Below are 12,865 nucleotides of genomic sequence, written 5' to 3' on the forward strand. Positions count from 1 at the left end.
GAAGCGAATAGCCAATTCAAGATGGTCGAAAGCCTTTTCGGTATTAACATTGAATAAATCTATATCTTTTTGCGTATTGTATTATACTGAAAGATGTTCTTGTATTTGTTTGTAAGTGTCTATTTAAAAATAAAAGTTTGATTGATATGTATCTAGTCTGGTAAAACGTTTCCCATTCTATTGCTTTATCACTTTTAAGAATCAATTGTTTATATTAATCTAATTATCCAGGGTGGTGGTTGTTATTCTTACAAGAGTGTGCTGCATTGGGAACATTTAAAGTTAGTTGTTTCTAATGCAATTCACTTTAAAATGTGAAATACGGTAAATTTATGGGATAAACCATCACACCACCTCCTCCATGCTTCACGGTGGGAACCACACATGCGGAGATCATCCGTTCACTTACTCTGCATCTCACAAAGACACGGCAGTTGGAACCAAAAATCTCAAATTTGGAATCATCATACCAAAGGACGGATTTCCACCGGTCTAATCTCTATTGCTCGTGTTTCTCGACCCAAGCAAGTCTCTTCTTATTGGTGTCCTTCAGTAGTGGTTTCTTTACAGCAGTTCCACCATGAAGGCCTGATTCACGCAGTCTCCTCTGAACAGTTGATGTAGAGATGCATCTGTTACTTGAACTCTGAAGTATTTATTTGGGCTGCAATCTAATCTAATAATGATGGACTATTGTTTCTCTTTGCTTATTTGAACTGTTCTTGCCATAACCCTATATGGTAAAATAACAAGTCTATACTATATTCTGTACACCACCCCTACCTTGTCACAACACAACTGATTGGCTCAAACGCATTAAGAAGGAAATACATTTTAACAAGGCACAATTTAAATATATTCCAGGTGACTACCTCATGAAGCTGGTTGAGAAAATACCAAGAGTGTGCAAAGCTGTCATCAAGGCAAAGGGTGGCTACTTTGAAGAATCTAAAATCTCAAATATATTTTGATTTGTTTAACACTTTTTTGGTTACTACATGATTCCATATGTGTTATTTCATAGTTTTGATGTCGTCACTATTATTTTACAATGTAGAAAATAGTTTCAAAAAATAAAGAAAACCCTTGAATGAGTTGGTGTGTCCAAACGTTTGACTGGTACTGTATGTCTAGATTGAACTTTAGATAGACCTCTCAGTAGTGTTATCCATGTGCTCTGTGATGATCTGATGATGATGTGAATGGTTGGGTGTGGTGTCTCATTGTGGTATGGTTGTGGTATGGTTGTGGTATGGTTGTGGTATGGTTGCGGTATGGTTGTGGTATGCTGTCATGTTGTTGTTGTTGTTGTTTCTACAGTAATTGCCTCTCTAGGAATTGAATTGATATTAAAACAGAAAATTAAATCATTATAAAACTATTTTTTTAAATTGTACCTTTATTTAACCAGGTCGGCTAGTTGAGAAAAGCTCTCATCAGACAGCTTCTCTAATTAACAGCTATCAATCCTCCTGAGTTCGGACACATTGATAAATCACAACCACCCACAGACTAGCTAAATATGAATATATTCATATTTAAATACATTACAATCTGAATACAGCTGCAAAGCCACAACATGGGGTCTTTGGTGGCAGCCGTACAAGAACTAACACTTTGTGACCAACTGGGCCATGTGGGGAGATCAAATGAATGAGCTACATGAGATAATGCTAGGACTAAAAGAGATGTATAAGATGAGATGACCCCATGACTGAGGCAGAGGGTCTGTGGTACTCTACCCTACACTACTGCTGGTTGTTATATTATGGGATGTCGTGGGTCTCACCTATGTGCAAATACACTCTTGGACATGTTGAGGACAGAGAGGTTCTGGACGGAGCCCCTCAGGAGAGCAGAACACACCTGGAATACAGAGGAATTGGTTAGAACAGATATTAGCATTAGCTATTAGCATTAACAGACCTATAATAGAGAGGAGTGGATTAGCACAGATACCAGCTTTAGCCACTAGCATTAACCATTAGCATTAACACACCTATAATACAGAGGAGTGGATTAGCACAGATACCAGCTTTAGCCACTAGCATTAGCCATTAGCATTAACACACCTATAATACAGAGGAGTGGATTAGCACAGATACCAGCTTTAGCCACTAGCATTAGCATTAACACACCTATAACACAGAGGAGTGGATGAGCACAGATACCAGCTTTAGCCACTATTAGCATTAACACACCTATAATACAGAGGAGTGGATTAGCACAGATACCAGCTTTAGCCACTAGCATTAGCCATTAGCATTAACACACCTATAATACAGAGGAGTGGATTAGCACAGATACCAGCTTTAGCCTTTAGCCATTAGCACACGGAGGGACTTGGATGAAATGACTGAATGACATGTACGTGTACATTTATTTTACAATGCTCACGCAACGCGGCCAGTTTGGTCAGCATGTTAGTCTATCCTGTTTGATGCAACACCATCTGGCCATGGACATGGTGGTTCATGGGAGTGGTTACAATGTATCACTGATCAAACGTTCTGGTAAGGCCCATTGGACATGGTGGTTCATGGGAGTGGTTACAATGTATCACTGATCAAACGTTCTGGCCATGGACATGGTGGTTCATGGGAGTGGTTACAATGTATCACTGATCAAACGTTCTGGTAAGGCCCATGGACATGGTGGTTCATGGGAGTGGTTACAATGTATCACTGATCAAACGTTCTGGTAAGGCCCATTGGACATGGTGGTTCATGGGAGTGGTTACAATGTATCACTGATCAAACGTTCTGGTAAGGCCCATGGACATGGTGGTTCATGGGAGTGGTTACAATGTATCACTGATCAAACGTTCTGTATAAAAGGCCCATTGGACATGGTGGTTCATGGGAGTGGTTACAATGTATCACTGATCAAACGTTCTCGTAAGGCCCGTGGCTTTGAAAAAATCCATAACAAATGTTTTATATTCCCCCCACATAATTCAAATCAGTGCTGTTATTACAAAACATAATTTTCCATGTTATAGTCTAACTACAATTATATGGCTATAAAACCAGAGAGGAAGAGGCGAACTTTAGGTTACTTTAGGGTGACTTTAGGTAACTTTAGGTGACTTTGGGGTAACTGTAGGTAACTTTAGGTAACTTTAGGTAACTTTAGGTTACTTTAGGGTAACTGTAGGTAACTTTAGGTGACTTTAGGGTAACTTTAGGTAACTTTAGGTAACTTTGGGTAACTTTAGGTAACTTTAGGGTAACTTTAGGTAACTTTAGGTAACTGTAGGTAACTTTAGGGTGACTTTAGGTGACTTTAGGTTACTTTAGGTGACTTTAGGGTGACTTTAGGTAACTAGGTTACTTTAGGTTACTTTAGGTGACTTTAGGGTAACTTTAGGTAACTTTAGGTTACTTTAGGTGACTTTAGGGTAACTTTAGGTTACTTTAGGGTTACTTTAGGGTTACTTTAGGTAACATTAGGGTAACTGTAGGTAACTTTAGGGTGAATTTAGGTAACTTTAGGTTACTTTAGGTGACTTTAGGTAACTTTAGGTAACTTTAGGTGACTTTAGGGTAACTTTAGGTTACTTTAGGTAACTTTAGGTTAACTTTAGGTAACTTTAGGTTACTTTAGGTAACTTTAGGTTACTTTAGGTAACTTTAGGTAACTTTAGGGTAACTTTAAGGTTACTTTAGGTTAACTTTAGGGTAACTTTAGGTAACTTCAGGTAACTTCAGGTGACTTTGCAGGGTAAGACAGTTCATACTTAGTGAGACACAGATTACCAGATAAATGCACATTGTTCTGCCTGCCCCTCCTCTCCCTCCCTCCCTCTGAGTGGGCGGTGGTGTTTTTGTCTCCTCATATGAAACTACAGTAGGCTGTATCGATGAGTCTATTCAGATATCCTGGTACGTCGCTCCTCGGAAACACCTTGGTTACGGCCTGTTTGTTTTGTCTTTTAGGGTAGGCGACACTACGGCTTTTAAAATGCCGACACGAAACCTTCTCTGGAGACATGAACGGCCTTTCACTTGTCTGTAAAGTAATGCCGCTTCTGAAGCGGAATTAAGATCCATCACTAGGCGACCGGAACACACACACACACACACGCAGGAAATGCACACCAGACTGTTGTCTCACTCACCAGGTCCAGAGAACAGTCTGTGTTGGACAAGTCCAGAGTCGTCAGGCTGTTGGGTTGGCCCAGGAAATGGTAGAAATGCTGGTAGAAAAATGGAGGAAAAAACACAAGTTTTAGAAACAAGACAGTCTGTCTGGATAAATGATGGTCTGATGCTGTCTGTAGGTAACAGGGTGATACTGTCTGGATAAATGATGGCCTGATGCTGTCTATAGGTAACAGGTAATATTGTCTGGATAAATGATGGCCTGATGCTGTCTATAGGTAACAGGTAATACTGTCTGGATAAATGATGGCCTGATGCTGTCTATAGGTAACAGGGTGATACTGTCTGGATAAATGATGGCCTGATGCTGTCTATAGGTAACAGGTGATACTGTCTGGATAAATGATGGCCTGATGCTGTCTATCTCGCTTCCGGGTTGGAGCGAGCCGGTCGCATCCGCGCTTCGGTCTGCAGGTTGTATAACTTTTTCATTACATTTCATTACATTTCATTATAGTACAACGGTCTGATTTGTCTAATCTTAGCAATTTCTTCTAGCTAGCTACATAGTCGCCGTTGTATCAAAGATAATTACGTAATTATCGTATTTCGTCGGCCCTCCTATCTGCCCAACACGTTCACCGTCTACCGTAGCACTGTAGTAACTATCACACTCAACTGAACGACTTGATTAGTGTAGTGTTAGCTAGCTACATAGTTGTCTTTGCTGTCTTCGTATCCAAGATAATTGTGTAGTTTAGAGTGTGTAGTCTTAGAGTGATTATCTTAATTTACCGAGGTTAGCTAGCCAGCTATTTTGTCGTCCTTAACGTAGGAGACACTCCTAGCTAGCCAACAGCCAGCCAACGTCTACTGAATAGAACTTTCGCATTCGGTCGCATTCCGCTCGCTCCACAGGTAGTATCACATTTTCATTTCATTTCATTACAGTCCCAACGGTGTGATTTGTTTGATCGTAGCTAGCTACATAGCTAGCTACATAGCCGTCTTTGTTTCAAAGATAATTGTGTAGTCTAGAGCGTTTTCTAGGTTAGCTAGCCAGCTATTGTCGTTCTCCTAACGCAACGTAACGTAACCAACACTGCTAGCTAGCCAGCTAGCCCCAAAAGCAGCATTGTAGAAACTTCACACTCAACGGAACGACTTGATTAGGGTAGTGTCAACAACGCAGATAGCCTACCTCAGCAGTACTGTATCATTTTAATCATTTTAGTCAATTAGATTCTTGCTACGTAAGCTTAACTTTCTGAACATTCGAGACGTGTAGTCCACTTGTCATTCCAATCTCCTCTGCATTAGCGTAGCCTCTTCTCTAGCCTGTCAACTATGTGTCTGTCTATCCCTGTTCTCTCCTCTCTGCACAGACCATACAAACGCTCCACACCGCATGGCCGCGGCCACCCTAATCTGGTGGTCCCAGCGCGCACGACCCACGTGGAGTTCCAGGTCTCCGGTAGCCTCTGGAACTGCCGATCTGCGGCCAACAAGGCAGAGTTCATCTCAGCCTATGCCTCCCTCCAGTCCCTCGACTTCTTGGCACTGACGGAAACATGGATCACCACAGACAACACCGCTACTCCTACTGCTCTCTCTTCGTCCGCCCCACGTGCTCTCGCACACCCCGAGAGCTTCTGGTCAGCGGGGTGGTGGCACCGGGATCCTCATCTCTCCCAAGTGGTCATTCTCTCTTTCTCCCCTTACCCATCTGTCTATCGCCTCCTTTGAATTCCATGCTGTCACAGTTACCAGCCCTTTCAAGCTTAACATCCTTATCATTTATCGCCCTCCAGGTTCCTCGGAGAGTTCATCAATGAGCTTGATGCCTTGATTAGCTCCTTTCCTGAGGACGGCTCACCTCTCACAGTTCTGGGCGACTTTAACCTCCCCACGTCTACCTTTGACTCATTCCTCTCTGCCTCCTTCTTTCCACTCCTCTCCTCTTTTGACCTCACCCTCTCACCTTCCCCCCTACTCACAAGGCAGGCAATACGCTCGACCTCATCTTTACTAGATGCTGTTCCTCCACTAACCTCATTGCAACTCCCCTCCAAGTCTCCGACCACTACCTTGTATCCTTTTCCTCTCGCTCTCATCCAACACTTCCCACACTGCCCCTACTCGGATGGTATCGCGCCGTCCCAACCTTCGCTCTCTCTCCCCCGCTTCTCTCTCCTCTTCCATCCTATCATCTCTTCCCTCTGCTCAAACCTTCTCCAACCTATCTCCTGATTCTGCCTCCTCAACCCTCCTCTCCTCCCTTTCTGCATCCTTTGACTCTCTATGTCCCCTATCCTCCAGGCCGGCTCGGTCCTCCCCTCCCGCTCCGTGGCTCGACGACTCATTGCGAGCTCACAGAACAGGGCTCCGGGCAGCCGAGCGGAAATGGAGGAAAACTCGCCTCCCTGCGGACCTGGCATCCTTTCACTCCCTCCTCTCTACATTTTCCTCCTCTGTCTCTGCTGCTAAAGCCACTTTCTACCACTCTAAATTCCAAGCATCTGCCTCTAACCCTAGGGAAGCTCTTTGCCACCTTCTCCTCCCTCTTGAATCCTCCTCCCCTCCCCCTCCTCCCTCTCTGCAGATGACTTCGTCAACCATTTTGAAAAGAAGGTCGACGACATCCGATCCTCGTTTGCTAAGTCAAACGACACCGCTGGTTCTGCTCACACTGCCCTACCCTGTGCTCTGACCTCTTTCTCCCCTCTCTCTCCAGATGACATCTCGTCTTGCTTGTGATGGCCGGCCGCCCAACAACCTGCCCGCTTGACCCTATCCCCTCCTCTCTTCTCCAGACCATCTCCGGTGACCTTCTCCTTACCTCACCTCGCTCATCAACTCATCCCTGACCGCTGGCTACGTCCCTCCCGTCTTCAAGAGAGCGAGAGTTGCACCCTTCTGAAAAACCTACACTCGATCCCTCCGATGTCAACAACTACAGACCAGTATCCTTCTTTCTTTTCTCTCCAAAACTCTTGAACGTGCCGTCCTTGGCCAGCTCTCCCGCTATCTCTCTCAGAATGACCTTCTTGATCCAAATCAGTCAGGTTTCAAGACTAGTCATTCAACTGAGACTGCTCTTCTCTGTATCACGGAGGCGCTCCGCACTGCTAAAGCTAACTCTCTCCTCTGCTCTCATCCTTCCAGACCTATCGGCTGCCTTCGATACTGTGAACCATCAGATCCTCCTCTCCACCCTCTCCGAGTTGGGCATCTCCGGCGCGGCCCACGCTTGGATTGCGTCCTACCTGACAGGTCGCTCCTACCAGGTGGCGTGGCGAGAATCCGTCTCCTCACCACGTGCTCTCACCACTGGTGTCCCCCAGGGCTCTGTTCTAGGCCCTCTCCTATTCTCGCTATACACCAAGTCACTTGGCTCTGTCATAACCTCACATGGTCTCTCCTATCATTGCTATGCAGACGACACACAATTAATCTTCTCCTTTCCCCCTTCTGACGACCAGGTGGCGAATCGCATCTCTGCATGTCTGGCAGACATATCAGTGTGGATGACGGATCATCACCTCAAGCTGAACCTCGGCAAGACGGAGCTGCTCTTCCTCCCGGGGAAGGACTGCCCGTTCCATGATCTCGCCATCACGGTTGACAACTCCATTGTGTCCTCCTCCCAGAGCGCTAAGAACCTTGGCGTGATCCTGGACAACACCCTGTCGTTCTCAAATAACATCAAGGCGGTGGCCCGTTCCTGTAGGTTCATGCTCTACAACATCCGCAGAGTACGACCCTGCCTCACACAGGAAGCGGCGCAGGTCCTAATCCAGGCACTTGTCATCTCCCGTCTGGATTACTGCAACTCGCTGTTGGCTGGGCTCCCTGCCTGTGCCATTAAACCCTACAACTCATCCAGAACGCCGCAGCCCGTCTGGTGTTCAACCTTCCCAAGTTCTCTCACGTCACCCCGCTCCTCCGCTCTCTCCACTGGCTTCCAGTTGAAGCTCGCATCCGCTACAAGACCATGGTGCTTGCCTACGGAGCTGTGAGAGGAACGGCACCTCAGTACCTCCAGGCTCTGATCAGGCCCTACACCCAAACAAGGGCACTGCGTTCATCCACCTCTGGCCTGCTCGCCTCCCTACCACTGACGAAGTACAGTTCCCGCTCAGCCCAGTCAAAACTGTTCGCTGCTCTGGCCCCCAATGGTGGAACAAACTCCCTCACGACGCCAGGACAGCGGAGTCAATCACCACCTTCCGGAGACACCTGAAACCCCACCTCTTTAAGGAATACCTAGGATAGGATAAAGTAATCCTTCTCACCCCCCCTCCCTTAAAAGACCTAGATGCACGATTGTAAAGTGGCTGTTCCACTGGATGTCATAAGGTGAAAGCACCAATTTGTAAGTCGCTCTGGATAAGAGCGTCTGCTAAGTGACTTAAATGTAATGTAAATGTATAGGTAACAGGTAATACTGTCTGGATAAATGATGGTCTGATGCTGTCTATAGGTAACAGGTAATACTGTCTGGATAAATGATGGTCTATCGGTAACAGGTGATACTGTCTGGATAAATGATGGCCTGATGCTATCTATAGGTAACAGGTAATACTGTCTGGATGGATAAATGATGGTCTGATGCTGTCTATAGGTAACAGGTAATGCTGTCTGGATAAATGATGGCCTGATGCTGTCTATAGGTAACAGGTAATACTGTCTGGATAAATGATGGCCTGATGCTGTCTATAGGTAACAGGTAATACTGTCTGGATGGATAAATGATGGTCTGATGCTGTCTATAGGTAACAGGGTGATACTGTCTGGATAAATGATGGCCTGATGCTGTCTATAGGTAACAGGTAATACTGTCTGGATGGATAAATGATGGCCTGATGCTGTCTATAGGTAACAGGTGATAATGTATGGATAAATGATGGCCTGATGCTGTCTATAGGTAACAGGGTGATACTGTCTGGAAAAATGATGGCCTGATGCTGTCTATAGGTAACAGGTGATACTGTCTGGATAAATGATGGTCTGATGCTGTCTATAGGTAACAGGGTGATACTGTCTGGATAAATGATGGCCTGATGCTGTCTATAGGTAACAGGTGATACTGTCTGGATAAATGATGGTCTGATGCTGTCTATAGGTAACAGGTAATACTGTCTGGATGGACAAATGATGGCCTGATGCTGTCTATAGGTAACAGGTAATACTGTCTGGATTGATAAATGATGGTCTGATGCTGTCTATAGGTAACAGGTATTACTGTCTGGATGGATAAATGATGGTCTGATGCTGTCTATAGGTAACAGGTAATACTGTCTGGATGGATAAATGATGGTCTGATGCTGTCTATAGGTAACAGGTAATACTGTCTGGATGGACAAATGATGGTCTGATGCTGTCTATAGGTAACATGTAATACTGTCTGGATAAATGATGGTATGATGCTGTCTATAGGTAACAGGGTGATACTGTCTGGATAAATGATGGCCTGATGCTGTCTATAGGTAACAGGTGATACTGTCTGGATAAATGATGGCCTGATGCTGTCTATAGGTAACAGGTAATAATGTCTGGATAAATGATGGTATGATGCTGTCTATAGGTAACAGGTGATACTGTCTGGATAAATGATGGTCTGATGCTGTCTATAGGTAACAGGTGATACTGTCTGGATGGATAAATGATGGTCTGATGCTGTCTATAGGTAACAGGGTGATACTGTCTGGATGGATAAATGATGGTCTGATGCTGTCTATAGGTAACAGGGTGATACTGTCTGGATGGATAAATGATGGCCTGATGCTGTCTGTAGGTAACAGGTGATACTGACTGGATAAATGATGGCCTGATGCTGTCTATAGGTAACAGGTAATACTGTCTGGATAAATGATGGCCTGATGCTGTCTATAGGTAACAGGTAATACTGTCTGGATAAATGATGGCCTGATGCTGTCTATAGGTAACAGGTAATACTGTCTGGATGGATAAATGATGGTCTGATGCTGTCTATAGGTAACAGGGTGATACTGTCTGGATAAATGATGGTCTGATGCTGTCTATAGGTAACAGGGTGATACTGTCTGGATAAATGATGGCCTGATGCTGTCTATAGGTAACAGGTAATACTGTCTGGATAAATGATGGCCTGATGCTGTCTATAGGTAACAGGGTGATACTGTCTGGATGGATAAATGATGGCCTGATGCTGTCTGTAGGTAACAGGTGATACTGACTGGATAAATGATGGCCTGATGCTGTCTATAGGTAACAGGTAATACTGTCTGGATAAATGATGGCCTGATGCTGTCTATAGGTAACAGGTAATACTGTCTGGATAAATGATGGCCTGATGCTGTCTATAGGTAACAGGTAATACTGTCTGGATGGATAAATGATGGTCTGATGCTGTCTATAGGTAACAGGGTGATACTGTCTGGATAAATGATGGCCTGATGCTGTCTATAGGTAACAGGGTGATACTGTCTGGAAAAATGATGGCCTGATGCTGTCTATAGGTAACAGGTAATACTGTCTGGATGGACAAATGATGGTCTGATGCTGTCTATAGGTAACAGGTAATACTGTCTGGATAAATGATGGTATGATGCTGTCTATAGGTAACAGGGTGATACTGTCTGGATAAATGATGGCCTGATGCTGTCTATAGGTAACAGGTGATACTGTCTGGATAAATGATGGTCTGATGCTGTCTATAGGTAACAGGTAATACTGTCTGGATGGACAAATGATGGCCTGATGCTGTCTATAGGTAACAGGTAATACTGTCTGGATGGATAAATGATGGTCTGATGCTGTCTATAGGTAACAGGTAATACTGTCTGGATAAATGATGGTCTGATGCTGTCTATAGGGAACAGGTAATACTGTCTGATAAATGATGGCCTGATGCTGTCTGTAGGTAACAGGTGATACTGACTGGATAAATGATGGCCTGATGCTGTCTATAGGTAACAGGTAATACTGTCTGGATAAATGATGGCCTGATGCTGTCTATAGGTAACAGGTAATACTGTCTGGATAAATGATGGCCTGATGCTGTCTATAGGTAACAGGTAATACTGTCTGGATGGATAAATGATGGTCTGATGCTGTCTATAGGTAACAGGGTGATACTGTCTGGATAAATGATGGCCTGATGCTGTCTATAGGTAACAGGGTGATACTGTCTGGAAAAATGATGGCCTGATGCTGTCTATAGGTAACAGGTAATACTGTCTGGATAAATGATGGTATGATGCTGTCTATAGGTAACAGGGTGATACTGTCTGGATAAATGATGGCCTGATGCTGTCTATAGGTAACAGGTGATACTGTCTGGATAAATGATGGTCTGATGCTGTCTATAGGTAACAGGTAATACTGTCTGGATAAAATGATGGCCTGATGCTGTCTATAGGTAACAGGTAATACTGTCTGGATAAAATGATGGTCTGATGCTGTCTATAGGTAACAGGTAATACTGTCTGGATAAATGATGGCCTGATGCTGTCTATAGGTAACAGGTGATACTGTCTGGGTAAATGATGGTCTGATGCTGTCTATAGGTAACAGGTGATACTGTCTGGATAAATGATGGTCTGATGCTGTCTATAGGTAACAGGTGATGGATAAATGATGGTCTGATGCTGTCTATAGGTAACAGGTGATGGATAAATGATGGTCTGATGCTGTCTATAGGTAACAGGATACTGTTGGATAAATGATGGCCTGATGCTGTCTATAGGTAACAGGTAATACTGTCTGGATAAATGATGGTCTGATGCTGTCTATAGGTAACAGGTTGATAATGCTTCCTGCCAATGTAACAGTGATTTCTCCTGAATGCCATTGTGTCTCTTGAGGGCCATTGTTCTCTTGTCAGGGGTTGTCATGGGTGACCCTTCAAGATTGTAATCAACAGCTATACTGAGAGCACTGAGGTCATCAGATTTGTCTGTGTGTCTGTGGTGTGTGTATGGGCACGCGTTCCCATGGGAACCCCTGAACAAAGCTACATCAGGCCTGACGGTCTCAGAAAGTGAAGGTTTCTAATCCATCACCCTTTAAGCCAATCAGAAGGACTTGTCCTCTGACATCAACCTTCCCATCAGTCTCTAGTAGCTCACAGTGTGTCAAGATCTACAAGGTGATCCCACAGAGTCAGATGACTGATTTAAACCCAGCTGACTACAGCCTCGCCACGGAGACACAGGCATCAACACTGAGCTGGGTAGAGAGACTAGCGAACACAATCGATGTGGTATGATTGATGCTATAGATGTCAGTGTGATTTGGACTGCGGTTGTGTTGTGCGTCTCCCTGGCTCGGAGGAGGGGGAGACGACGCAATAGGACTCGGTGTGTGAAGACTAGACGACCGGGTCCTGCTGGATCTCTCCCGTCTTCAGTTAAGTCTTGTTTCAATATCTGTGCAAATGAACAAAACGTCCCTTTCTCCTCTCAACTCTACCCATTATGACTCGGTTATTAAGGAAGTGACCATGTCGCCACCTACCGGGATGTCGTCTGCCCGCAGTATGTTCCCTGAGAGGTCCAGGTGACTGAGGGTGCTGGGGATGGACTGGTTGGCACTCAGTGACTGGGCAAGGCTGTTCACCCCTGGGACAACACACAGAGGGGTAGAGGAGGGTTAGAGACAGAGAGGTAATGTACAGTAATTACAGGCCTGTTCCCCCCTGGGACAACACACAGAGGGCTAGAGGATGGTTAGAGACAGAGAGGTAATGTACAGTAATACAGGCCTGTTCACCCCTGGGT

General features: G+C 44.8%; 1 protein-coding gene across 1 annotated transcript in view; it reads right to left on the reverse strand.

Moving 5' to 3' along the window:
- Window positions 1-12,865, reverse strand: part of LOC115117105 (F-actin-uncapping protein LRRC16A-like) — a 186,090-nt gene that overhangs the window by 113,705 nt on the left and 59,520 nt on the right. The window contains exons 12-14 of the mRNA XM_065027134.1: window positions 12,603-12,706; window positions 4,121-4,198; window positions 1,790-1,866 (exon numbers count right to left, since the gene is read on the reverse strand). Of these exons, the coding sequence (XP_064883206.1) occupies window positions 1,790-1,866; window positions 4,121-4,198; window positions 12,603-12,706 (259 nt within the window). The remainder of the gene's footprint in view (window positions 1-1,789; window positions 1,867-4,120; window positions 4,199-12,602; window positions 12,707-12,865) is intronic.

This window comes from Oncorhynchus nerka, linkage group LG14 (assembly GCF_034236695.1).
Source record: "Oncorhynchus nerka isolate Pitt River linkage group LG14, Oner_Uvic_2.0, whole genome shotgun sequence".
Classification (NCBI taxonomy): domain Eukaryota; kingdom Metazoa; phylum Chordata; class Actinopteri; order Salmoniformes; family Salmonidae; genus Oncorhynchus; species Oncorhynchus nerka.